The 26,889-nt window shown below is 40.1% G+C and overlaps 1 protein-coding gene across 1 annotated transcript in view; it reads left to right on the forward strand.

Moving 5' to 3' along the window:
* The window catches only part of Thsd7b (thrombospondin type 1 domain containing 7B), an 857,175-nt gene that overhangs the window by 650,719 nt on the left and 179,567 nt on the right, over window positions 1–26,889 (forward strand). The window contains exon 15 of the mRNA XM_041648517.1: window positions 9,542–9,720. Within this exon, the coding sequence (XP_041504451.1) occupies window positions 9,542–9,720 (179 nt within the window). The remainder of the gene's footprint in view (window positions 1–9,541; window positions 9,721–26,889) is intronic.

Raw genomic sequence — 26,889 nt, forward strand, 5'->3', positions numbered from 1 at the left:
ATGCTCATGGGAGGCCTTCCTGGTAGGGGTGGGTAGCAGAGAGATAGAGAAGGAAGAATAAAAGGGAAGGGGTCAGGCTGTTAAAAAATGAAAATTAATTAATTAAAAATGTAGTATTAAAAAAGAATTTAACTTTAAAAAAGATAGGATGGCAAATACATGGAGGTAAGCACAGTTGTCCTTGGAGTTTTGCTGGCTGCAGTGAGGAAGCAGCAGAAACCACAGGAAACCTGCAAAGACAAGGGCCGGCTTTCTCCTATGAACTTCGGAGGGAGCACAGTGCTGCCAGCAAACATCTTGACAGCAGGGATGCGCCAGGATTCCAGAAGGGATGCACTAGGATAAAGCAAGTTATGAGGTTTTGTGGCCGGGCAAGATGGAAATAGGTTTTGCTGTTTTTGTGTGACTGAGTTTCTGCTAATTTGAAAGTCCTGGAAAACTAATAAATTTTCATTTGCTGTTATTTTTTGTTTCATTTCTTCAGAAAATTGTCGCTGGCTGCTCTTAATCCATCTCTGAGTCTAACGCACTCTTTCTGTGTGCAGTCTGGGGTTCTCTGTCATCTCTTGGCACTAATATTATTGTGGCCAGGAGATTGATAGTTATCTACATTTTCTTGGAGAATAAGTTAAATAAATTTTACGTCAATAAATTTAAATGTCTAAGCTTTTTTTATTCCTATAAGAGATGCATCATTAAATACCACCATGTAAAAGGGTAGAATATCTGTCAAGCAAAGACAAGAGAAGCCTAAATGTAAATATGTAGATAGTATATAATCCATTAGGAAACAAATTTATTGGTAAGTGAAACAAATTCACTGTTACCAGCGACTATAAATCAGAAACAGAGTCGCACTTAATTGTGCACCTTGGCAAGAGTCCTAAGGTTTTACAGTAACTCGCAGAGAGTTAATGTACTGCACACTCATTCCAGGGCATTGATTTCTGCATTACCTCAGCAAAAGACACAATTCCTCAGCAAAAGCACGCTTTTGGAGGTGAATTTTTTTCATCAAGTAATCCACAAATCAGAATTTGTAATAACTTCTTTCATTGTTCGTGAATGCAAATATTTATCAGGATGATCTAATGGTGTAGAAAAATGGTTTTTTGAGTGAAATTTTATCTTGGAAGTCTATTTTTTGATGCTTTTCCAGGTTGTGAAATTCTGGGTGGTGAGGTTTGGATGAGTATGTTGTGTATACCTATGCTGTCCTTGGGATGAGATACCTCCTGATACCAGCTCTAGGGAATCCGTTTGATGCTGGTATTCCATTTAATGCGCACAGCCTGAAAGAAGTCAGTTCAAACTGTACTTGTACCGTGGGATCCTAGGTCAAATAATTTTCAGATAAATCTAATTTCATAATTTATTTTTAGCTCTATGTTTGAGATAGCAAATTGGCTTACTCAGTTTGTCGAGTTGGTCTTAAAATCACCCTGTCTCCCAAACAGGCCATTGGGTCATAATCCTCCTGCCTCAGTCTACTGAGTAACTATAATGACAGGCTTGTGACATCAGGCCCAACTTAAAATTTTGTCTTTTGAAAAAAAAAACACTGTTAAATAATCTTCACAGTCAAAATACTTAGCTCCAATGAGGCATAGCCTAACTCCTCCTACAAATATCAGACTAGAGTCAGTGCCCAACTGATCTCCCAAGTTTCTTCGTGTGATCTATGGTGATCAACTGTACTGGTAGATTGTGTGTGTCCTCCACTTTGCCCACTCAGATAAAGCTTCATTTTTTATCCAGTTTTTCATGTGGTTAATAACTAAGGTTTTTATCTGTTTTATTTGAAGAAAAAAGTAAGCCATTATTTACACAAGCCATACTATTCATCTCTGGTTGATGTTGACCACACTGGGCAAAATCTCCACATGTCCTCAGTTACCCGTATTTCCAAGGGAAGTCAGAAATCTTTATTTTCATGTCAAATCATTGAGTTGTAAATTCAGAGCCTCAAATGCATGGCTGTGTAGAGAAACAAGCAAATAAGGAAGCAGGAGGCCAATAAGTGAGTTCATGGTGTTGGCCAAATATAGCGACAAGACTTGGGTCACAGTGCACCTAAGAGCCAAGGAAATAAAAACAGAAAGAGCAGAGGTTCCCTTCTGTGCTCAATTATGACTGAGTTCCTGGAATGAGGAAAGAACACCACCTGTTCATAGGCCATCTGCGATAATATCATAGCTGCCTCAACTATGAGTCAAGTGCTCTGTTAAGACCACAGCCATCAGCCACTGTGAAACCCTTTTTCCAATAGAGTGAATAACAACCATGTGTGCATGTCATAGATAGGTAAGGAATATTATGAGCAATATTTTATATTCACGTACACACCTTAATCTAATAGCCTGTTACCTAATTTGTGTGTACATATGATCTCTGCATGTATATGCATATACAAGATACATAGGTGTATGTGTGCATGTATATGTTATATGTATGCACTTACGTGTGTATGAATGTTATATATATGCACTTGTGTATGAATATGTGTGTATGTATGTATTTATGTGTTTGTATGTTTATACGTATTTACATGTGTATACGTACCCAAACTAATGTGAACATTCTTAATCATCTTTCTAAGTCTTGTACTATGACTTTCCAGAGTGGCCCCTCGCTGATCTAGACAAATTTATGCATGTGGTCAAACTGAAATTCTTCTTCTAAATACTTCTGTGTTGACTAGTGGGCATGCAGGAATGATTTCCATCTATTCACCAAAATTCTGCCATGTTGTAAACATGTAAAGACTGTTTATTTTAAGGGAATCTATGGTGTGTTTAGAGTTTTTTAATATGGTAGCTGATCAGATAACAGCTGGATTAAAAGAAGGAAACTTAAGACGTGGCGTCCAGGAAAGAGAATGTTATAGCAGTCCAACTGGGAGAAAATGAATGCTTGACCTTGACTGGTAGCAGACCTGGAGAGAGCGAGACAGGATCAAGCTACAACTGATTTACTGACCCAAGGCAGCATCCCTCATGTGTCAATGTTATCCCAGATTTAATTTACATGGAAATGATCTGCAATGAGAAATGGAATCCAAATTTGAAAATTATTACCCTATAATCTCTGTGCTAAAATATCTTTGCGGAATTACATTCTCTATCAATCATTACTACCAAAAACATGATAAAGAAAGAATATTTTTACTTTACCATATAGATTTAAGTAGTGGTAAAATATTACTGTGTCATTTATAGTATGGGATAATTTTTTCCCACTGTGTTCTACTTATTATATTTTTGACCTTACTGTATTATAGGGAGTTACAAAGGGGAAATATTGTTATATTTTTATCTTAACACAAGGGAGTTCAAATATTAAGGTTTAATATTTTATCTCAGATCACATAAGGTTAGACCTGATTTATTATCCATAGTGCTAGTTCTTTTTTTACAAAAATAAATTATGAATGCTCCTGAAACATATATATAGACTCAACTTTTACAAAGTCACTTTCCCTGTTGCTATTGCTGCCGTTCAGATTGTGCTAAGGACTGATGCAGCACCGTTTTATTTTCTGAGGATGTAGCCTCGATTCCCCAAATACTGCGGCTGTCTGTCCCATGCACTCTTACCTGCCGAACACCACCCTTCTGGACCAAAACTGGCTCATCAGATCTGAATAAAGTACATCTAATGAACAAAAGAAACAAGTACCTAATCTCAGTGGCCAGGAGCCAAGCATCAGAGGTCACTTGCTGGCCTTGTCTATCTGAGTGGTCTTGGGTGTCTGCTCTAACCGCCTTTGCTCCTGGCCCCCTGGATGAAAAAGCAGATGCTGTCTGGCTCTGGTGGTAACGGGAAACCAATAATCAGTTGTGCTTCATCTCTGAAGCTTGCTTTCCTTCTGTTCATGTTTAATAGGTTGAAGCAGATAACAATAAGGCCAAACTTAGCTTCAGGGGAAAGAATTAGAATCTTAGTCTGTACCTTAGATTAGAACCTGAGATGGTTAAGGAAGAGTCTGATGAATGCCGGGAATGCTCAGAGGCCAGCTTCTAGAAACTGCAAAGGAAGTGTGCAGTATAGAGCACAGGGTGTAGCTCACCATGCAGTTCTCTCAAAACAATGCTGCCTGAGGAGAGGAGGAGAGCTCTTCACACAGACCGCAGCCACCATTCCAAGAATCACTCGGGAGTATTGCCTGGTCAACCAACTGTGTCGTTCTGTGCTGCTGAGGCCAAGTTTATTATGTGGCTAGCCATCCAGTCTTTTGAATTTTAACAGCACTTATTTGCGGTAATGAGAGAAACTGTGGGTATACGTACAGTCCTAACTGTTCTGATTAGTCTGTGTCTAGTGTTCCATTTTCTCTCTAATATCCTCAATATCTTCTTTTTTTTTAAAATGTCTCTTTTCTCTGCCTGGAGGAAATTGGCACAGGGAGGTCCTGTTGAAACGCTGTCTATATGGACAACTGGTGATACTGTCTTGATTAAATTGCCTGGATGATTCAATTTAAAAGATCACTTCCTTACGATGTTATATTAAATTGACACCCAAGACATTTAGTTATGGCACATTTACCAGACCCAGAAACTAAGTCAAAGCCCTGTATCTACCATATAAAGTATTTTTCACATGGAAAGTAGGAAATTAAAGCTGGCGTCCGTTCATGTTGCCTCAAATCACCATAGAATTTGTATCCTATCATCTTAGTTCCCGAAAAGATAACCAGTTTTTCTTCATTTCTCAGAATGGTTGCTTCTGATAGTAATTAATCTCAATAGTAGCATAATTTCACACTTTACCTCAATAGCACTAAGGGGAACATTCAGGGGACTGTAGGACTTTTGCATATGTATCGTTCACTTCTAAAAGTCATTTGTCTTTATTTTTATTGTTTATGAATTTCATTCATGAAGTGTTTTATCAAATCCACCTCCTAGTCTCTCCCCTCCAATTCTTTCCAGATCCTCACGACTCCTTTCCCTCTTGATTTTATGTTCTATTTCTAACCCACAGAGTCCAGCTGGGGCCACCAGTACCTGCGTGAGTGCAGTGCTATTCAGTGGTATATGGACAACCTACCCCAAGCCACATGCATGAAGGAAAATGATGTTCCCTCCTTTAGCAGCTATCAGTTGCCAAGGGCAACTGAGCTAGGGGAAGGGTCTCACGTATTCTTCTCCTATCTATGTTAGCACGTTGATGGACTTGATCTTGTGCAGGTCTTCTGTGGGCAGCCATTGCCACCGTGGGTTCATATGCATGGCAGCTGTGTCGTGTTTGGAAGATCCCATTTCCCAGCTGTTCTCTGCTAACTCCTTTTCTTCCTAATTGTTGGTTGAAAATTTCAGACAAGTCTGGGTCCTGGATTCTTTTCTACTTATGAAGGGTTTTTAAGTCTTTGCAAGAAAGCTCTTGGTCTCAACATCTGTGAGTAATTAATCTACACCTAAAGTACACTCATAAATTGAATTATATTTTTAATTAAAGAAAATTGTTTTCATGTAAATGAATTTCTGGTAGATGTGAGGTATTTAACAAGGATGCTTTGCAATATTTGAGTCTCATGGAATCTAGTGGAACACTGGTTGGTCTATTGATTGAACTTAGTGGATGTTTTAAAATAGCAATATTTCAAGTATCATAATAAGTTCAGAATGTAATTAGGTACTTTAGTATTTGAATTACATCATTATCATTTTAATTTTTATTAATGTGTTAATTGCACAAAATGATGGGATTCATTATGAAATTTCATGTTTATATAATTTGCTTTGGTATCATCTGCCCTCCCTGTCTTCCGTGGGAGGCCTTTCCTTTTCTCTACAGTCCCCTTTCTATTTTCAATTGTTCATTTGTATGTGTACACTGATGTGCTTACTTCTTCTAGATTTCTCACAAAAGAGAACAGGCAAGGGACTCACCTTTCTGAGTTGTTTTATTTTCTGTTATGATTTCCAGCTCATCCATTTACATAAGAGTGACATGATTTCTTTCTTCTCGAGTCAGTGATGCTCCATGTGTGTACAACAGGTTTGTCCATTTGTCTGTTGAGGAACGTTTAGGCTGGTTCCATGTTTTAGTCCTTGGAAATAATGAAGCAATAAACATGAGTGTGCAGCTATCTCAATGCTGAGTTTTATCCTTGGGGTCTATGCCTAGGAGTGGTGTGAGTGGATCTCGTGTTAGTTCTATGTATGGTTTAAGTTGAAGGCTTGCCATCCACTCGGATTTCCATGTTGCCTGGATTTTTCCATTCCCACAACAGTGTACCAGCCTTCCTCACTAGCATTTTTTATTGATTCTGAAGAGGCTGATGTGGATTCTTTAGATATTAGATTTGAATTCCACAATATCAAAAATTCTAAAGACATTTTAAGTAATTGTAGGTCATGTTGTATTTAGTTCAAGAACTCTCTATTCAGTCATATGCCCAATAATTTATTACATTATTCATAATTTGGTGTTGAATTTTTAAATTTCTGCATACCATTTTATGTAAATTATCTGTTAAATAAATATTGTTAAGAAGCTATCCTATATTTAAGTCTGTCTCATTACCCTATGTATCCTTGGTTGTGCAGAAAGATTTTAAATTTAGCAAAAAAAAAAACCCTTTACCAATTATTATTGTTTCCTGAGCTGGCTATCCAGAAAATATTTACCTTTTTTAAGGTCTTTGATGTTTACATAATTGAGTAAAAATGCTTTCCTGGTAAATGGCAGTATTTTCAAAATGTATTTTAATAATTTTAACTTTTCAAACAAAGAGATTATTAATTCTTTTGGCAATTTTAGTTCTGCTCTCTCTAGCACCTTAGGGACCCACGCATGTTGAAACAGTCTCTGAAATCAGGCAGCTACTCTTCCTATAACTTTCCACGGTGAAAGCAGAGGTTCTGCAAAGATCACTACAACCCTGCTGGGTTTGAGCAGGGCTTCCCCACACACTTACATACCTGCTGTTCTAAGATGTTCAGTGTCGATGTCAGACAGTGGAAATACTGCTCGAACTTATATTTTAATTGTCCTTTTAGATGAATATTAAAACATATCTATAATAATTTTCCCAACACTGATGAAATTATTCTTAAAAGAGTCCAGTGTGGTTTTAGCATGGTACATTTTTACGAAATAAATAAAATAACCTAGAAATATTAAAATGCAAAATTAAAACAGCAAATCTTTAAAACAGGGAAATGGGAGTATAATATGGTTTGAACTCATGACTGTCCCAGATCTTAAATGATTTAGCATTTTGAGAACATTTTCCATGTCCTATTTTGATAATTTGAGCACAGAGACAGTGAATATAAAACATGATTTGCCTAATGCGATGTTTATTGCTACTGCTTTATAGAGTAAGGAAATGCAAGTGACTTGATCTGGGTTATTTTCTTACCTTCCTGTCATCAATGTTTTCCTCTTTCACACCCCCAAAGACGATCTTAATGGGAAAACATGTATTAAGGAAGGAAGCAAAGCACACAAGGCAAAAGTCTGGGAAGGGGCTACACGAAAGAGAGAACTATTTATCCTAATGCATGTTAGTGAGGAAGTTTGGGGATTGGTAACGAAGGTCTAACCATTCCAGTCTGTGTCTCTAGTATGTCATTGCACAAATACCTCTAGTTTCATCCTATATATGACAGCTATTCTGTCATATATTCTATGAAAATTAGTCTCAAAAACATTTGTATGGTTTCAATTGTTAGCTATTGGAATTCTCATGTAGAAAGTTAGCATTGTCATAGTTATATTTCACCAAATATGACTGCCAAAAATCTGTATGCATTAAACGTGAGGGTAAAACTAATCTTTTCAATTATGAGCCAGGCATAAGAATATGACAACTGCCTTAGAGCCACCCGGGAGTCTGAAAAAGCTGAGGGTTTTTGGGTCCCATCCTTTGTGATTAAGGCTGGGCTGGTAGGTGATGCACCTTGCTCAAATGGAGCTGCTCCAAAGACATGGCCACAGGCCTTGGTTTTGAACCATTCATAAGAATCATCATTTTGTTTTGTTTTTGTAATGTAAGTTAGCCTTTCCCTGAAAGAAGCAACTGGGAAACCATCAGATGTTAAAGAGATGAGCAACATCAACATTTCATATTTTGAAAAGTAGGTTTTTCTCAGATGACTGACAACTACAAAAGCAGAACAGCTGGCCAGGGGTGGAGAGACAGGGGTGGAGAGACAGGGGTGGAGAGACAGGGGTGGAGAGACAAGTCAAAAATGTATTAAGTCATTTCAGGAGCCAGTGTGATCCAGGGACCAGCATAGGGTGCGTGGCTCAACAGAAATGTTTGTGATTTTTGCCATAGGGATGATGATGATTATTGGTGTATGTTCAGAATGATTGGAGGTGTTAAGAGGTTTTCAGCAGGGGTCATTCCTTGGGTGCTGACTACCATATACTAAATGCCACAGAGACTGTAACTCAAAGTAGCCTTTCTTATGCCACTGTTTCTATGGGTTAGGAGTTTGAACCCTGCTTCCCTGCTCTCCGCTGATGGGGCTCATGGGGAAGTAAAGCCTGGTCCAGCTTTCATCACAGGCTCAGTCAGGGGATGCTCTCCCTCTGAGCTCCCCTAGGATTTCAGCAGAGTTCATCTTCATGTGGACTCTTGATTTCCATTTGTTTAAAAGGGACCAGCCCTCCTTTGGCAGTTTGCAGCTGTGGAGTCACCTCTATTCTGATTCACTGACATCAGTCTACTGAACTGGCACTTGAATTATGTAAGTTAATTACACTCCACTGTGGCCACTGAAACCTAATCACGAGAATGCGGTCCTATCATGGACAGCAGGGGTGAATTCCTAAGAACATAGATTGGGGTGCTGGGGTCTGGTGACATTGTGCTAAATGCAGAGAACAACACAAGGCTCTCAGGAAACCTCAAAAAGGAGAGGAGCAACTTCCATGACAGTCATGTGGGTGTTGGGAAAGCCAGGCGGGGTAGCTGGTGAGAATTCAGTTGTAATAGGAAGTGCCAGAGACAGGAGACATAATAACCAAACAAATTTGGAACATCTGAGGCTCACCCCAGTTCACGTATGACTCTCCAGTTCTGCATATCCTCTCAGTAGGCAGCAGCTTGCCATTTTTCTACTTTGAATATCACTGTGGTCTTCTATTTCTCTTCTACCTCCAAGTTACAATACTTAGAAAAGAGAATCAATGTCTTTGTTAGTGAAATCTTACAAGGAGCAGGCAGATGAAAGATTCACTTGTATATGCTACTTGTTCAAGAGGGAGAATTGTAAGGATCTGAAGGTAGAGAACGCAAGGCTCACTGATGGGAAATGATCATGGTGTTTGCCCTGAACTGCTTCCATCCTTATGCTCTTTCTTCCACTCAGAACGAAGTGAACAGAATGACACAAACTGGTTGCAGGTATAGCCATATTCTGTTTCCTCAAACTTTGCTCTCTTTATAAATGGAAATGTGTTGAAGATGCCATAGCAACAGTGACGAGAAATCCAATCTGTGAGGATAAAAGAGAATAAAGCGGAACAGTTGACTAGTCCACCTGACTTCCCTGTATTCACTGAAAACCTTTCTTTTCAGGTTATATTCAAGAAGAATGTGTCATCCCCTGCCCATTTGACTGCAAGCTAAGTGACTGGTCCAGCTGGGGTGCTTGCAGCTCATCTTGTGGTATTGGAGTGAGAATTCGATCTAAATGGCTCAAAGAAAAACCTTACAGTGGAGGTCGACCATGTCCCAAACTGGATCTCAAGAATCAGGTAAAGTGAATAAACAAGCAAAAGAGAAAAAATATATCTCAAATCTACCTGAATTATTACTTTGGGCTGAAAAGAAACTCATTCTCTTACAGAGAGTCTCAGAAGGCTGAAAGAGGAACAAGGGCAGACAAAAGATAGCAGAGTAAGAAGTGGCTTTGCCTGATATCACATGATGGGAAAACCAACTTGGTACCCTTAGCACTAACTATATTTACAAAATTACATCTAATTGATTTTTAAATAGAAGCATAATTTGATATTGTAAAATGTTAAATACTTACATTGTTTAAACATAAGTAATAAAAAGGAAACCATCAATTTTTAAGATAATACATTCATGATATAATCTTTAACAATCCAGAAATGATGTTCTAGTTTTCTTTTACCTAAGTCTTTATCATAATTTTCTTTGCTGTCAATCTTGCCAATTCTTACACAACTCTCCAAATCTACTTTGACGATTTTTCTACACGTTTCCGCAGAAGTCATGTCTGTTTTTACAGGTGACATCCTGATGGATACCTTGCCATATACCTGTCAGACAAAATTGTCACGCTAAGTAGTCAGAGTTGACAAGAGCATACTCCAACTTTGTCATCCTTTAGTGTCTAAACTTTAGTGTAAGAATTATAATGAAGAACTCAGAGTTCATCCACAGATGCATACTGATTAGCAGATTGGGACCGTTGATTTTAAAAATCAATTTAACAGACGACACATAAGATGAAGGCAGTTGAAAGGTCTTTATCATAAGGGTAGGGAAAGGTATCTCGCATGGCTATGTATACCATTTTATTAGGAAACTTTCAACAGAATGGCTCCATAGACTTCTATTGCTAATTCTGTCGTTAATCTCCCTCCTCATAACCCTGTTTTGGTTTTGATAACATGTAAGTTTTTAGTGGAAGGGAGATAGCATTTGGCAGTTCCTGGTTTGATTAGGATGTATAGTAGTGCTCAGATTTGAACATCATACATTTCTTCAAGACTAGTATCATGAGATTTTCCCCCCAAAGTCTTACAAAAGACAGTTTACTTATCAAAAGTTACTAATCAACCAAGAAATATATAAGTTGTAAAATTAGACAGAGTTAATATCAGTGTCATGTTTCTTTCTTAATTATGAAATAATGGTCATCACACCGTCTCTTAAGATGAAAACCATTTCAGGAAAACGAAGCAAAGGATTATGAAAATAACATCAAGACAGTGAGGAGACCTTGTAGGTATAGAAGCTTAAAAATGAGAAGAGTCAAATAGTAAAAACAGGAAGGAACAGCTGCAGCAGAAATAAACTGTAGACAGAGACTGTGCTTCTTTTTCCCAGCTATCCAGAGCCAAATAATTACACAGAAATTATATTAATTACAACACTGCTTGGCCAATGATTCAAACATATTTTAACTAGTTCTTACATCTTGAATTAACCCATTTCTATTTATCTGTTTATTGCCACAAGGCTGTGGCTTACCAGGTAAAATTCTGGGCATCTTTCTTCTTTGGCAGCTACATGGTATCTCTCTGACTTCACTTTCTCTCCCTCTATATCTCTGTTTGGGCTTTTTGTCCTGCTCTACTCTTCTAAACCACTGGCTGAAACAGCTTCTTTAATAACCAGTTGTAATAAAGCATATTAATAGCATATAGAGGGGAAGACCACATCAGTAAACCTTACAAAAAAATAATGGAGGTTTACAGTAAGGAGGTGATTTCCAGGTGAATACTCTCCGTGAAGACGCTTTGACCATCTCTGGGAAATTTTTCAGGTATTTGAAATGAAAAGAATAAGAAAAAGACCAACTGCTAAGAATTCATATTTATCATCACATTCTCTTCAAATAGCCAATGAAAGCTGAGCCTTTTTAAAACTAGGTTTAACCATTGGTTTTAATATTCTGATTTTATAAATGAAGAAGTTGTATATCAAAGGTGGTACTTCTTTGAGCACAGATGGCAAGCCTCTCGCAGTGTGTAGAGCTACAGAAATACATCTGTGGCATGTAAGGGAAGGAAATCTGCCGTTCATGACCTAGAGAAAATGCACATACTTAAGACACAACACTCATTGCCTTGAGAGGTCACATGAGCTGGAAATTCAATCCAAGCACAAGAATAATTTAGATGACTCTGGTAAGTGAAAATTAAGCAAAGGAGGCCTGCCTGAAAGGGATATTGCTGAGCTTTGAATTCAAAAAGGCAACTGTATCCAAAGTCATTTGGATTTGTGATGATCAGAAGTGAATCTTAGACTTTGATGATCAGAAAGAGAATTTATTATTATAAAGAAATTTCAGGCACCTGGTGCGCATGTGCAAGTGAAAAAGCAACTCCAGTGACCACTTCCTATATTCTTAAACTTTCTTTTTATTGCAAATTCACAAATGATAGTTGTATATATTTAAGGAATGAAATAACGTTATGTCCTATGAATAAAATGTGAAGCTATTAAATCAGTATAATAGACATCCCTCACTTCAACCATTTTGTGGTGAGAATATTTGCCATTTTCCCTGCATCTTTGAGATTGCACTGTGGTTTTATTAACTGCCTTGATCATGCTGTGGCAGATTTCAGTTAAAGACTGTAACTCTGCAGGTAGTCTGTGACTACCACCCCTTCCCCCACCTTCCCCTGGCCATTACCCATCACTCTGCTCTCTGCTGAATCTGATTGCCTTACAGCCCAAACCTATGTGAGAACACACACTTTTGTTTTTTTTTTTTGTTGTTGTTTTTTTTTGTTTTTTTTTGTCCTGCATATTTTAAAGTTTTGGTTTTGAGACACACTGCTGGAACTCTCTGTGTAGATCAGATTGGCCTTAAACTTGCTGCGACTCCCCTGCTTCATCCTTCCAAGTTTGGGGGTTATAATAAGGCATGAGCAACCATGAACAGCCAGTGTTTGCTGTTCTATACCCAGTTTATTCCACTCAACACAATTTCACCATTGGCCACATTTCTGTCTTTTAAGGACCAGACAGCATCCATTTTGTGTATGTACCACCCATTCTTTCCTTTCTCATCACTGCTGTTCATTTAGGCTAATTGTGTAACTTGGCAAACATGAACATGGCCGCAACGTACATGGAAGGGCAGACATCACTTTAACATAGCAATTTTAGCTTGTCATAGTAAATACCAGACATAGGATTGCAGAATCGTGTTCTATTTTTCAGTTTTATGAGAAATCTTCAAATATGTTTTTATGACAGTTGTTCTATTTTACAGTCCCACAAAAATGTATAGGAGTTCTATTATATCTGCACACTTTATATCTTAACCTATGTTAATTGATCAGGGTAACTCATAAACTCTCTCACTCCTTCATAAGTCTGTGATTGACCAGGGAAATTCCAATTGGGAAAAATAAGGTGTTTAAAAGAAATTCTCCTAGGAATAATTCCATCTCTAAAACAAGACCACTGATCCCTGTCAATTCATTTGTGGAAGTTATGTTGTGTTGACATCATTATATATTTGTCTTGCCTGTAGTGGAATCTTTTATATGCGTGTGTTTGCATGTGCATGCATGTGTGTGTATGTGTACGCATATATATGTGTGTCTCTGTGTGAATGTGTGTGTGTGTGCGCGCGCCTTGTGCTACATATAGAGCTTGTTTGGAAGAATTCATACTTTCACAGTTCATCTGACAAAAATGTAGGCTGTCAGAGATTCTCATTGTTTAGAAAATAGTGCCAGCATTACTGTTTATGTCAGAAGTAACCAAATTACAGTGGCAAGGGAGGCACAATTCTTTAGTGCCTTGCCATGAGGAAAATGCATTGTGTGTCACGTTGAATCTAGTACACTGTTCATAAGAACATTGAACTACTCGGGTATATTTCTGGGTAAATGTTAGTTGACTGACATAGTCATTCTTCTTCCTTGATTCTCTTTTGGGCATGGAGTGTATTTGAGGACAAGAGCTCTCTGGTATTTTTGCAGAACATTTTATCCTCTGTTGCACGGTCTTGTGAGTTGTCAACTTAGAGTGATCAGAGGTCTAAGTGAAAAGCTGCCTTCCCCGTGGATGAGAGGATGCCTCCGTCAAAACCGGCAAACACATTAGGATGGTCTTTTATGTACAAATTATTATTTACATTCTAAAAAGCACAAGTCCTTCAAGAAGAAAAAAGAAATAGTCTCCAAATTGGTTCCCAAAGGGTCTTTCAAAAGTGTCCTGGAAAACTTTGACATTTCGATCCCACTGAGGACTAGCCCAGTGGATATAAATGGGAAGGTTGGCATTATGTGCACACACCCATGAACTGCTCTGACTCCTTCCGTGAAATCAATATTTATAATCTCTCATAAAAGCCTCCCTTTTAAACCAAACCTATCAACCCTCGAGCTCCTGCTCTGGAAGAGCCCCAGTGACAGCCATCCTTGAGTAGCTTCTGCTAAGTGTGTTGTGATGCTAAATAGCTCGCGGTGCAGCTGTCCCTGAGCTCTTCTCTCGGCATAAATGCCTTCTACACAGTTTATTGGATTATCAGGTCAGTTGGCTGATGCCCTTGACTCTGCTATGCATAATAAAATAGACAATATATTTTAATTTTTACAGTCTAAATGTGTTGAATGGATTTCAGTGCACTTGCACTGTATATTTTGAAATCTTTTTCTTTTGAAATGATGCTATTAGCAGATTAAATATGAGCGCCGTGAAGCCCCACTGGACTTACATTTCCTTTTAAAAGTTCTTTAGCTGATTGAAGTCATGGGCCCCTTGGAAAAACCACCTTTTGTTTACCCGCCAAAGGCATTGTATTCACAGTTTGAATACAATTCTTGTAAGAGATTCACTACCTATACATTTTCAAGATATGCTCCACCTAAACACATTTTGGAGGACCTTAATGCCTCCAACTTACTTAGAGGATATGAATTAAATATGTGTGTTCTTTAGAGATGATTGCTTTTATAAAGGTGTCTCCTCCCCAGTGAAAGGTGACCTAAATTTGCAAATGAGAACAATGCAGTTTACTTTTCAAACCAGGGCAACCATATTTCAAGTATTCTTTCTTTTTAATGATATGTAAATCTATTTTACCATGAACACACACACCCCCCCCCCACGCAAGACTCGAGGCTGAGCAGAGGGTTCCGTGTGAACTGGGTTAGCCTCAGTCTGTATGGCCTCATTCTATTAGCTGCATGTCTACAAGTCCACTTCACTTAACCCATCCTCTTTGCATTATTTCGTTTTTGACCCAGAAAAAATATGGCTACTTAGCCAACTTGGACATCCTCATGGAGTCCCTGATCTAAACCAAATCGTTCCTGGCTGCTGAACTTGGACTCAGAAGTTTGACAAGAGACTCAGACTGAAGTAGAGGAAGAAGCCTTTTCCCTCAGAGTTAAGGGAAGGGTAGCCCAAAGTGGCCTCTGTTTACACATCCGGTGGACTCTTCCTTTGGGGGAGGGTACTTGGTGGGTGTCTCTTTAATAAGAGCGTGTGTTCAGTGAGAACATCTTGCAGTTCTGAATGAAGGCTGGTAGAGGGGTTTCATCTTTAAGTGTTTGGAAGAACATGGCAGACTTGGAAACTCATGCTACACTCCTTTGTTGTACACACAGGAGCTGTCCCAGGCCCAGGCCTCCTTCTCTCTGCATGTGGACACTGTGAAACAGCCTCTGCCACTGGCTCTTTTCACTTGCTCACCTTTTTGCCCATCTGCCAGTACAACTGAGTACTTTGAGGGCTTACTGTGTCTATTATTCTAATACGATGCCTTGTTATTCTGTAGGCACTTGCTCAGGGTGTTAGCTATGCACTTCTGGAGCTGTCCCTGTGGTGCAGCTCCTAAATGGTGCTTTTGTGATACTGTAAACTTGGAAAGTGGGGAAATTTTCTGAGGTCTGGTTTTATGGCTCCTTCGTTTTTCTCTCATGCCTCATATTATCCTAACCCCTTAGCTCTAAACCCCATGAAATATCAAACAACAGAAACTTCGGTATGAACGTTGCACATCTGGTTTCGGCTTTCCGAGACCATTTTTCTTAACCTGGTGTGAGGCCGAAGCTCTTGAATACTTTCTCTAAAAAATTGACAGAATCCACTTTTCTGTCTTTCCCAAGTCTGCCGTTTAAGTTATAAATATGAAATGAAAAGCTCCTTCCCCCTTACTCCAAGCTGAACACGGAGATAAGCTCAGAATATCGCACACAAACTGGTGGGGCTGCGGTGCTTTCTTAACTGAAGAAGAAGAGAGGCTGGGCTGAAGACATATTTGAAAGTAGATTTGAAATGGCATACTGGTTCTCTAGCTCTTCCATTGATATTAGTTTCAGATTTCTTTTCCCCAGAAGGTAAATGCCTGGTCCTGTGCAGGTTCTTGCAGAACAGCATTTGTAGAGAGATGACTTGGTTTTGAGTCAAGGAAAGTTGTTTCTCTGAGAAGCCTGTTCTCTGTCTTCTGAAACCCAGAGTAGATTATTTCATAACTGTTATTGATCCCAAGCACAAAGACAACACCAAGGTTGAGGGATTGCCATAGCAACTGTGTCTCAGGACCCTGCTCTCTGGGCTGCGGGACACTGCAGAGGATCCAGGAATGAGAATTTGATAGAAATGTTTTTGTGTGCGGATTCTTCTGACCAGGAAGTTTGTGAATGCTGCCACCATAGAGATATTTGCTTGCTGAAGCTGGAATTGGTGGTAAATTAAGACCCCAAAAGAGAAAAAAAAAAGACCCCAAAAGAGCAGCTTCATAGCTGACTTAGATTTTCCTGCCGAACTCAAACAAGGAATCACTTGCTTTCTTAGTTCCTCATTCAGAGCAAATCATCAAAACCTTTTCCTCTTAGAGAGAGGTTCAGTTGTAAGAAAATGTGATCATCGCCTGCCCAGTGTCAGCCACTGGGGCCTTTTAAATGCTAAGACATAGTCAGGATTGGGTTCAACTTGAACTTTCTGAGCCTCATCTTGATAATTTCTCTGATAAGTAGCTGATGAAAATAAATATTCAGATTTTTGTCTTATTATTTTACACATGCAATATACTTATTTATTTGTGTGTATGTATGTGTATATGTGCCTGTGAGTGCATGCACGCATGTGCGCACGCACACGCACACACACACACACACACACACACACACACACACACACACACACGTGCACATGCCATAGCATAAAGTGGAGGACAAAGGTCAGCTAAGAAGAACTTTCTGTCATCTGCCCTGTGGGTCCCTGGGACTGAACTCAGGTCCTGAGACACGTCAGCTGACACCTTTAATTAAGAAGCCATCTCACCTCCCTGGCACACACTAAATGTGTGATAGACGTTAGATATGATCATTTTTCTCTAACCTTTAACACATAAACGTCTTCTCCCAGTTTGCCTTTCAGGGCTCGTCTGTGCAAGCTTCACTTCTTCACTTCATTTCACTTCAGTTACAGGAATGTTTGGAGTCAAATATGTTGGCCGTGAGGACTCTGCTCAGATGTTCAGTAAAGACCTCTCTCTGTGTAGGAAGCCATATCACTTCCCTTCACCACACACTGTTTGGCACTATGCTTTTGTGTTAGTGGAAGAAGGGACAAGGGTTTTCATGCAGTTAAAACTAATTTTGTGAGTTTAGAAGTTTTCGGTTCATTTCAAATGTTATGGAGGATTAAAAGCAGATAAAGAAAGGAACATGATCCTATGAATTTTCACGAAGCACACCTTGTCCCTTAAGCACTATCCAGGGGTAGAAATAACCCACTGAAAAATCAAAATGTCGCCGTAGCTCTTCACAATTGCTCCGTCCGCCAACGATGGTTCACTTTCAGGCTGGAAGCCGCACTGTGCCTCCTCCGTCTGCCTTTCTTTCAGCACAATGTCTGTGAGAGTCATTCATGCCATGTGACAGAAATCCCTGCTCCTCTACACTCCTTTCCTTACTTCAGCATAGAAGCTTACTTCCACCTTACAGTATTCATTGTTGTATTATACATAGCATGTTTTATCATTTTCTTGTTAATAGATAATTGGTTTATTTGCAGTTTGGAATTGTTACAGATAATACTGTTGTGGCCATTGCTGTATTATGAATCTTTCAGTACACACACATCTACTTGAAGAACTGGCTTCCTAGCTGTAGAATATCATGCAGTCAGCTTTGGGGCTCCCTGACATTTCAGCTTCTAAGATATTGTCGGTCTTCCTATGTACAGAGAATACCTAATTCTATATGTTGACAGGAAATAGCCCCCTGTCTGCCATAGTGGTGTGTATAGAGGTATAGCTGTCCTGTGGGTGCAACAGCTGTTCATCTCCTCAACCCTCCCAGGCCAGCAAGTCAGTGAGTGACTGCACCAGACCCCTATGTCCCTCCACAGGCAGAGGAAGTGCATGAGCATCCCATCCACGCTCACTCAGTCCTTCTTCCTCCCAAGCCGCTACCCCCTTCCCTCTTTCTCTAATTTCCTTTTCTGTTCTGCATTCTGGTATGGACAAAGCAGCTCCATGAGCTTTCTGCACCACAAATCTGATTCTATTTAAATATATCTCAAGGGCTTTTATTACCTCTATATAAAGTGCGGACTGTGTGATATGTTCTCCCAGACTTCTTGCAATCTGGCCCCAACTCTGTTTACCAGGATGAAGTGGGATGCTCAGATAGCAAGGCTGTCATGCTGGGGGAGTTTCTGGATGGTAGACTTATGTCTTTTCTCTCCCTATCAGCCCTCAGCTAGGCTTTCTCAGAAGGTGTGAGATTCACTTTCTTAGGCTGATCAGATAGATCAGGCAGATGATTCAAATACAGTATCTTCTTACAGAAATTCTTTTTTCGTTGACTTTTCCACGACCAGACATTGCTTAATGGCATTAGGTGTTTGGGTCCATTATATTGTCCTTTCTCTGGGAAAGACCCATCAAATTTATTACATTTGTATTAAAATTCTGCTCCACTGTCATTTAAATATAGATTGTCTAAGACAGAATAGAGTTGTTGTCTTATTATCACAAAAGAAATTTCTTCTACTTACTTGACAAGGAGGAGACATGGTGTTTATTATTAATGCCCAAAACAGGTACAAAGCTCATTATAATGTATACTTCCAAAGGATTTCACCAAACAGCATGCATTTGCCAAAGCCTAACTTCTACTCTGAGACAGAACAATCTTGTCATTCTTAGAATGGAGGCAAATTAATTTGGACAGTGGCATTAGGAAACAGTATGGATTGACCTGGATCACTGATGCTTCATCGTATACAAACGAGAGACCAGCAGGGCAAGATGGCGTGAGCCTGTGTGGAAACCATGATGCAAGAGTGAAGTTGCTGTCACTTTTCTCTGCTTTTGATGGAAGAATATAATCAATTCTTCTGGACTTACAGTTTGCTCATTTTTAATATATGTGTATGTATATAAAATATATATGCCACTATATTTGTAATGTTCCCTCATTGTCCATCTGTTTCACACTTCGACCCACCCATCTCTTGTCTCTCTTTCCATGAAAATTTATCTTGCTTTTTCTTTTCCTTCTATGTTATGTCATCCCCACCACTATCACCACCTCCACCAATACCACCAACAGCAACACCACCATCACCATCCCCACCACCACCATCCCCACCACCACCATCCCCCCTACCACCATCACCACCACCACCACCATCATCACCATCACCATCACCACCACCACCATCACCATCATCACCATCATCACCACCATCACCACCATCACCATCACCACCATCACCACCACCGCCACCACCATCACCTTCATCACCATCACCACCATCACCACCACCATCACCACCATCACCATTAGTTCAAGCTGGCAGTCAGGTTCTCTGAGGCAAGATTCTCCTAGAAGCAATGCCAGAGACAGCATTCCAGAGCAAGAATTTTCTTTATCAAATGCTTAGGGATCATCATGAAGGAAATGAACACAAGTATGGCAGAGAGGAGAAGAAGACAGTAAGAGGTGTGTCATTGAACCAGGTAGCAGCATGTCACTAACCCTGCAGGAGTATTGTGGAGGCTGAACTACCCAGCCTAAAATTCACCACAGCTGATGGGCCTGGGGGCTTGTAAAATTCTGATTACCTACTTTTTTTTTTTTTTTGATTTTTCAAGACAGGGTTTCTCTGTAGCGTTTTTGGTTCCTGTCCTGGAACTAGCTCTTGTAGACCAGGTTGGCCTCGAACTTACAGAGATCCGCCTGCCTCTGCCTCCCGAGTGCTGGGATTTATGGCATGCACCACCACCGCCCGGCCTCTGATTACCTACTTGAGGGAGAGTCAAGGCGGTACCTTCCAGGCTGAACAGAAGCGGTCTTCCTTTGGCCAGGAAAGAGCCTTTAAGCACAGGAATGCAATTCCTGGCTGTTGGAATGTTGAGCAGAGCACAGCGAAAAATTGCTGATCTAATTTTCACTGTGTGACAAGAACAGAAACACTGAGGTGACTCAGCTCATTTCTTAATTGGGAATAATTGTCTGTGCTATATCAAAGTACAAGTATGCTCCTTGTCCACTGAGAATGTGCTTCACTGTGGCTGACTTGAGCTAGGGTCGTAGACATTGGCAGCTTAATTACATGTGATCATCCTACTGCTGAGTCTTTGTCCTTGGTGAATACTGGATATGGGAAAGGGAAAGGAATAAATCTGGATGCAGAGACCAAATTATAACCAGTTCTTGAGGCAGAAAGGGCATTCAAAGTACTCAGAACCACCTGCTTTTTGTCCTCCCTCTCATTCACAGGCTTTAGCATATGGTGAATCTTTTTCTATCTTTGCTACCCAAGCATATCTTTGTTCACTTAAAAACAGGTGAGGTGGGATTGCTTGTTAGCCCCTCAGTGTTCCTCCTATGTGAAAAAAGAAATTATCTGGATAAAGTTAAGTTTCCAGGAGGACCCACTCCGGGAACAATAAACAGCTCAAGTGGCAAAGAAAACTCTAAACATCAGTTGCTGACCCCTCCATCATGGCTTCACGTGAGATTTTTCTTGAGTGTGCATCCTACCCCACTCCCAGACCAATTAAATGATAGGATGCGGTTGTCGATACTGTTTTAATCTCCAGTGAATCTAACGTGCAGCCAGAGCTAAGATTCCCTGTCCACGGCAACCCATCATCTTGTAAATGAGGTATCCAGGGCTCATGGAAGCGGTTTGACATCTAATTACCAGCAAGAATGGGGTCCTGACTTCCAGCTTGTTGCCCTCTCCATTCTGAACATCCCTTCCATCCAAATGAACCCAGGCGTTCGTTCATTGAACACCAAATGCAACACCACACTCACAGTGGTCTCTCACAAGCAAGCAAGCAAGGTGTACCCTGACTTCATCATGTGGTACTTTAGTCTGACCTTGATTCTGCTTGAGACACCAACACTAAATGGCTTGTACCACAAACAAGTCTTTTGGAGAAGTGATTTACTGAACTGAATAGTGTTTCCTACCTGTTGCCTGATCCTCAGATAGGGAAGGGGCATAACCTGGCTAGTAATATAGCACTCTATATACAGAAAGGTAAATATGCCGTATCTAATGACCTCGTGGTGTTGGTTACAAAATGGAGATGGAAAATTAAGTAATTTTTTTATTGAAGTGTTAACCTTAGAGAAAATAGCTAAAAAAAGTGGTCAGCACATTTTCCATTGTATCTTTAACAAATATTACATGTACATGCTTATGCTGTGCCATTAGAGATGTAAGAAACAGACAGGTAGAAGTGTTGTGTAGGTGAGGAAAACAACGAAGTGTGCCATGTATGCATTCAGTCAGCGCCGACACATACTGAGGAAAATCATCTTCTAAAGAGAACGCACTTGCTGTGGCCACAGCTCAAAAGGTTTCTGTGTGTGGTTGGTAGTGTCTCTTGTTCCCTCATGTATGGCGAGGGATTGCGTGGCCAGTGGGTGGCAAGGCAAAATCACATACATCATAGGTGAGAAATAGAAACGAGAAAGAGGAAGTGAGGACATGCCACACACCCCTTAAAGGGCACCACCATGATTCCCTTTGCCCTGCCTTCCACTAGGCCCCATCTCTTTAAGGTCATGACACTTCCCAGAAGTCCTAAGACAGGGACCTCATGACTTTTTGTGGATGTTTAAGATAACAGAATACAGAAATGTGAATGAGCACTCTTGGTAGTAGTAACTGTCTGATGTATGCTAGTAGTTTTCAAATGGAGAATCCGAATAATTAAAAGGTGTGGGAGGAATCTCACTGTGCATTTGAGCCATTATCTAAACATTATTCAGTCACCCAGTGACCAGCCACAGGAGCAGCAGGCACAGGGAGAAACAGCAGAGAAGTTCACCATACACTCTTGATTTTCTTCTCTTTCATATGCCTAATCCATGCGTTTAATTTATTAAATTAACATTGTTTACCTATTAAAATGAAAAATTAGGTAATTTTTTATTAAAATATCAATGTTCACTGGGCAGTGGTGATGCACTCCTTTAATCCCAGCACTGCAGAGGCAGAGGCAGGAGAATCTCTGTGAGTTTGAGGCCAGCCTGGTCTACAAGAGCTAGTTCCAGGCTCTGTAGTCTCAATAGTTACAGTGAAACCCTGTCTCAAAACACTGTATATACGTTCTTCTGGTAGCGTGCTTCCTTGCCTAGGGCTCTTCCATGACACTGTTTGGGAGTGGGGAGGAAACAGCCTTATGCCATTCTGTGATCTGTTTAGTGTAATAGCCTGCCAGTGCCCCACGGCTGTGATCACTAACTGACATCCGAAACAGACAAGCTACAGCGTCAGGCACCACACTTCCTCTCCTGTTTTCCTGCCCTCAATGAGAAAGGCATCCCAGTGAAAATTGTTCACTTAAGTACGTTCATGTACTTAGGTCTCCATACACAACTGTTCTACAAAGTTAAAGAGCTCCTGGGGCCGGGCGTTAAGACCGTGGGAGGGTAGGCTGGGAAGTGCAGACAAGACATCCGGCACTTAAAGCATGATGTAGTGTGTGCCCTCTCAATGGATTTGTGAAGCCTTTCATTTGACATCTGTCTGCCCATATTCACACTCCAATCCTGAAGCTGCTGTGACTTGTCTTCTATTGCTGCGTTAATCTGCTCTGGGCTGAGCACTCACAAACACATCAGTGAGTTTTACTGTATTTTTTTTTAAACCTTTGCCAAAACTTAGGTATCTGCAGCTTTGCAGGTTTGTCTCTGGGCCTGCTATTATGTTTCACTGTTTTTTTTTTTTATATGTTAACTTTTGTGTCGAAGTCATATTGCATGCGTCGCTATGGCTCTGAAGTACAGTTTGAACTCAGGTACTGTGACGCCTCTGGCTATGTTCTTTCTGATTTATAATTGCTTTCTCCAGTTCTGTGAAGAATGCTGCTGGAATTTTGATGGAGATTACATTGACTCTGTGGGCTGTTTTTGGCCATACAGCCTTTCACAATCATAAATCTTCTAATCCAGGAGCATGGAAAACACTGTATTCAGGGAGCAAACAGGGCTCAGAGGAATCATATGTATTTTCTAGCTCATGTGTCCCTCTTAGACTCCAGCTGTTAATATATATATCCAGGTAAGAATAAATGTGGGTAAAGTCCAGGAGAGTAGAAAGTGGGCATTAAAACTGAGGTGGGGGCTTAAGGGTTGAGAGGAGACAACGGAATGAAGTAGAAGTACTTGGGGGAGAAGGGGAGACAGTTGGTCAAGGCAAACACAGAAATTAAAGGGGTGGGAGAATCAATGAGAATATGAAAATCTCATGGAAACCTGTTCCTTTAAAAACTAATTAAAATAAAGAAGCCTGCTCCTTTAAAAATTAACTAAAATCATAAATATTTTAAAAACTCATATTATCTCTTAATGATAGAAAGAACAAGAAAGAAAAAGTTTAAGTAACAAACAGAATTTTTTGTAAGGCTGAGTCCTTTGACATGGTGAAATGATTACTTTTTAGTTTTTTTTTTCTGTGAGTGAAATATGTGTGATTGGAAAACCAAGTTTGCCTGTGTATTTAGATGCTTTATCCCATATTCCATTTCAGCCTTATGTTCACTGCCCTTGAGGCTCCCTATGGTGGTTGCACTGGGTTATGTATAACAGCCCTAGAAGCGAGAAAGGCAGAATCAAGCCTGGGGTATAGAGGAAGAAAGAGACTTCTCGTTTCATCCACTGTGATGCATTTGGTGTGCCTTATTCCTCTCTTTCTGTGAAAACAACCCTTACTGAACCTTCTTTTCTTCCACTGGCTCGGCAGCTGTATACTCTCCCTCTTTTAACTGGTTCTCTGGTAGCTGGCTCAAGCCATGTGTATGTAGGCTGGAAGTACTAACAGGCTTGATAAAGTTCAAGGAATGAAGCCAGGCAAGCTGGAGCACTGGGTGAGTTTACATTTCCTTAGATCTTTCTAGAATCTTCAGCTTTCAAAGATGAAGCTCCATAGATTATAGTCATTGCAGCATAAGGGACCAATGTCTAGGAAACCAAATAAGAATCACGACAGAGTAAAATGTTGAGCAAATCCTGTGCAAAGTGGTGGGGGTAACTATGCAACTCCAAATAGAGAGAGCAGAACTGAGGCTAAATATAAGGAACTGGGGGAGGTAGGGATGAAATACGACCATCTTGAAACCGATAGATGAGTCTCTTCGCATGAATTATCGCTTGTCATTTGGAACAGCACATTACTTAGAAACACTGGAATTTGTTCTGGCTTATTGCTTAATTGAAAGCAAGTTATGAGTATTTTCAATCTATATATAATTTATATCATTTCTGAGTCACGAATTTCCCATAAGCCAGTTGGCTCTAATCATCAACAAGGTATCGCTATGCCTAAGTACAGTCACTAAGAATCCTTTCGTCTCTCCATCAGCTGTTACAAAAGAAGCTGTCACAGCTGGAGAAAACTGATATGCAAAAGTATAAAAGTTGGCACGGGAAGATTAATTTTCTGTCCGTAATGCCCTTGGTTCTTGGAAACCTCATTCTTCCTCCCTAGTAAGGCTCATGGACTCACTGTCTGGGCAGCAGTGAGCAGGGGGTAACTCTCTGCTCGTTTTCTTTTGAGATGAACCAAAGTGGGCCCATTGTTGTCCTGATGAGTTAGGGAGAGACGCTATGGTGCTGAGGTAGTGGCTGTGCCTTTCGAATGGCTGTGGTGTGGAATCAAGAAGTAGTTTTAACAACCTGGAAAACTTATCACCATTAGAGTAAACAGAGCACTAAAATACATCTACCAGATGTTTCAAATGACTAGATTTGGAAGGAAACATACAATTAATTTACATTTTAGTACTAAGAACAAATTTTAATTTATTCTGATTAACTACTTTATGGCCCATCCAGAAGAACATTTGAAGGAGTTATGGAAAGGCCGTAAAAGGAGTTATAACCAAGAGATGTCATTTAATTGGCACAGGAACAAGAAGGTTTTTTTTTTTTTAAATGCCTATTGGCCATATCTCTCAAAAGAGTTCACATTTTACTTGTCTAGAACCTATGGTTGAATTACAAATCTGGAATCAATGTGAGGGGCAGATTAACTCACTTAATTACAGGTGGCGCCGAGGTTTAATCCCTCTGCAGCCCAGGTAAATTGTTCTAATGTATGCCACCTACATCCCACTACACTGCAGTCAAGTTGATGCGGAAAACATGAACAGATTTCTTGACAAGAAAGATTGTTAAGGGTACTTACAGCCTTTGAGTGAAAACTGATGGTCCAGGGTGACAACTTCTCTACAGGTGTGACCTGTTAGCAATTCTGAGAGGTGTGGAGAAGCTTTCAGTAGCTCTATCATAATTCTGGCATACTGGTATGAACGACATTGTTCTTATTACCACAATGCCGCTGACAGCACTTAGAGAGGGACTTCGTAGACCGTGTACTACAAACTTTCTGTATAACCAGATGTTACAGTCCAGTGGACAGAACTGTGTTGGCTACAAAGTGGGTTTTTTGGGCTATTCAGTGTTTGCTGTTTTGATATTAATCTTTAAGTTTGTTATCAAGTGTTTTAGATTAGGAATGACTGCAACACAATTTGAATTCCTAATTCCTTTAAATGTCAGAATGTATGGTAAACTTGAATTGAATCTGAGATTTCCTGTTCTCTTTAAACAGAATATAGGAAAGCGACGGCCATCTTTACTCTCAGAGCTCCCAAGGCCACTAGGAATTATATGGTTTTTGTTCAAGTCTCAGCCTCCCCCACCCCGTGTGGGTGTGTGTGTGGGGGGAGTTGGTGGAGGTGTGGGTAAGTGTGCACATATGCATGCATGTGTGTGAGCATATACATGTGCATGTGGGGAGAGTGCATTGGGGGTGTGCATGTGGGCGTGTGTGTGTGTGTGTGTGTGTGTGTGTGTGTGTGTGATTGTATAAGTGTATGAGCACATACTGTATGCCAGAGGCACGTGATAGCAGAGGAAGGTTTCCCATTCTGGAACTGCAGTGAACAGGCATTCTTAAAGGTGCCTGGTTCGGTAAGTGATGCTGGAAGCTGAATTTCAGTCCTCAGTATTATACCACATTCTTTCTTGCAACCTAAGTCTCTTCTCTGACCCACACTATGGTTTGTTCTTTTTTTCTTAGAACTTTGAAAAATTATTTTTATTGAGCTAAACATTTTTGTCCACTCCCCTCCCTTCCCCTCCTCTCCCCTTCTGCTCTGTCCTGTGACCCCCACACTCCCAATTTACTCAGGAGATCCTGTCTTTTTCTCCTTTCCATGTAGATCCATGTATCACAGTTCTCATTGTTTTCTAGGTTCTCTGGGGTTGTGAATTGTAAGCTGGCTTTTCTTTGCTTTGTGTCTAAAAGTCACTTATGAGTGAGTAAATAATATATTTGTCTTTCTGGGTCTGGGTTGCCTCACTCAATATGGTTTTTTCTAGATTCATCCATTTGCCTGAAAATTTCCAGATGCTATTATTTTTTAACACTGAGTAGTACTCTATTGTGTAAATGTACCACATTTTCTTTATCCCTTCTTCAGTTGAAGGGCATCTAGGCTGTTTCCAGGTTCTGGCTATTATAAATAATGCTGCTTTGAACATGGTTGAGCACATGTCCTTGTTAGGTATATACCCAAAAGAGGTATTGCTCATCTTGAGGGAGATTGTTTCCTAATTTTCTGAGAAATCGCCATAGTGATTACCAAAATGACTATACCAGTTCGCACTCCCACCAGCAATGCAGGAGTGTTCCCCTTATCCCACATCCTCTCCAGC

The sequence above is a fragment of the Microtus oregoni genome, unplaced genomic scaffold (genome assembly GCF_018167655.1).
Source record: "Microtus oregoni isolate MIOR12 unplaced genomic scaffold, Mior012 000003F_ref0000135, whole genome shotgun sequence".
NCBI classification, from domain to species: Eukaryota; Metazoa; Chordata; class Mammalia; order Rodentia; family Cricetidae; genus Microtus; species Microtus oregoni.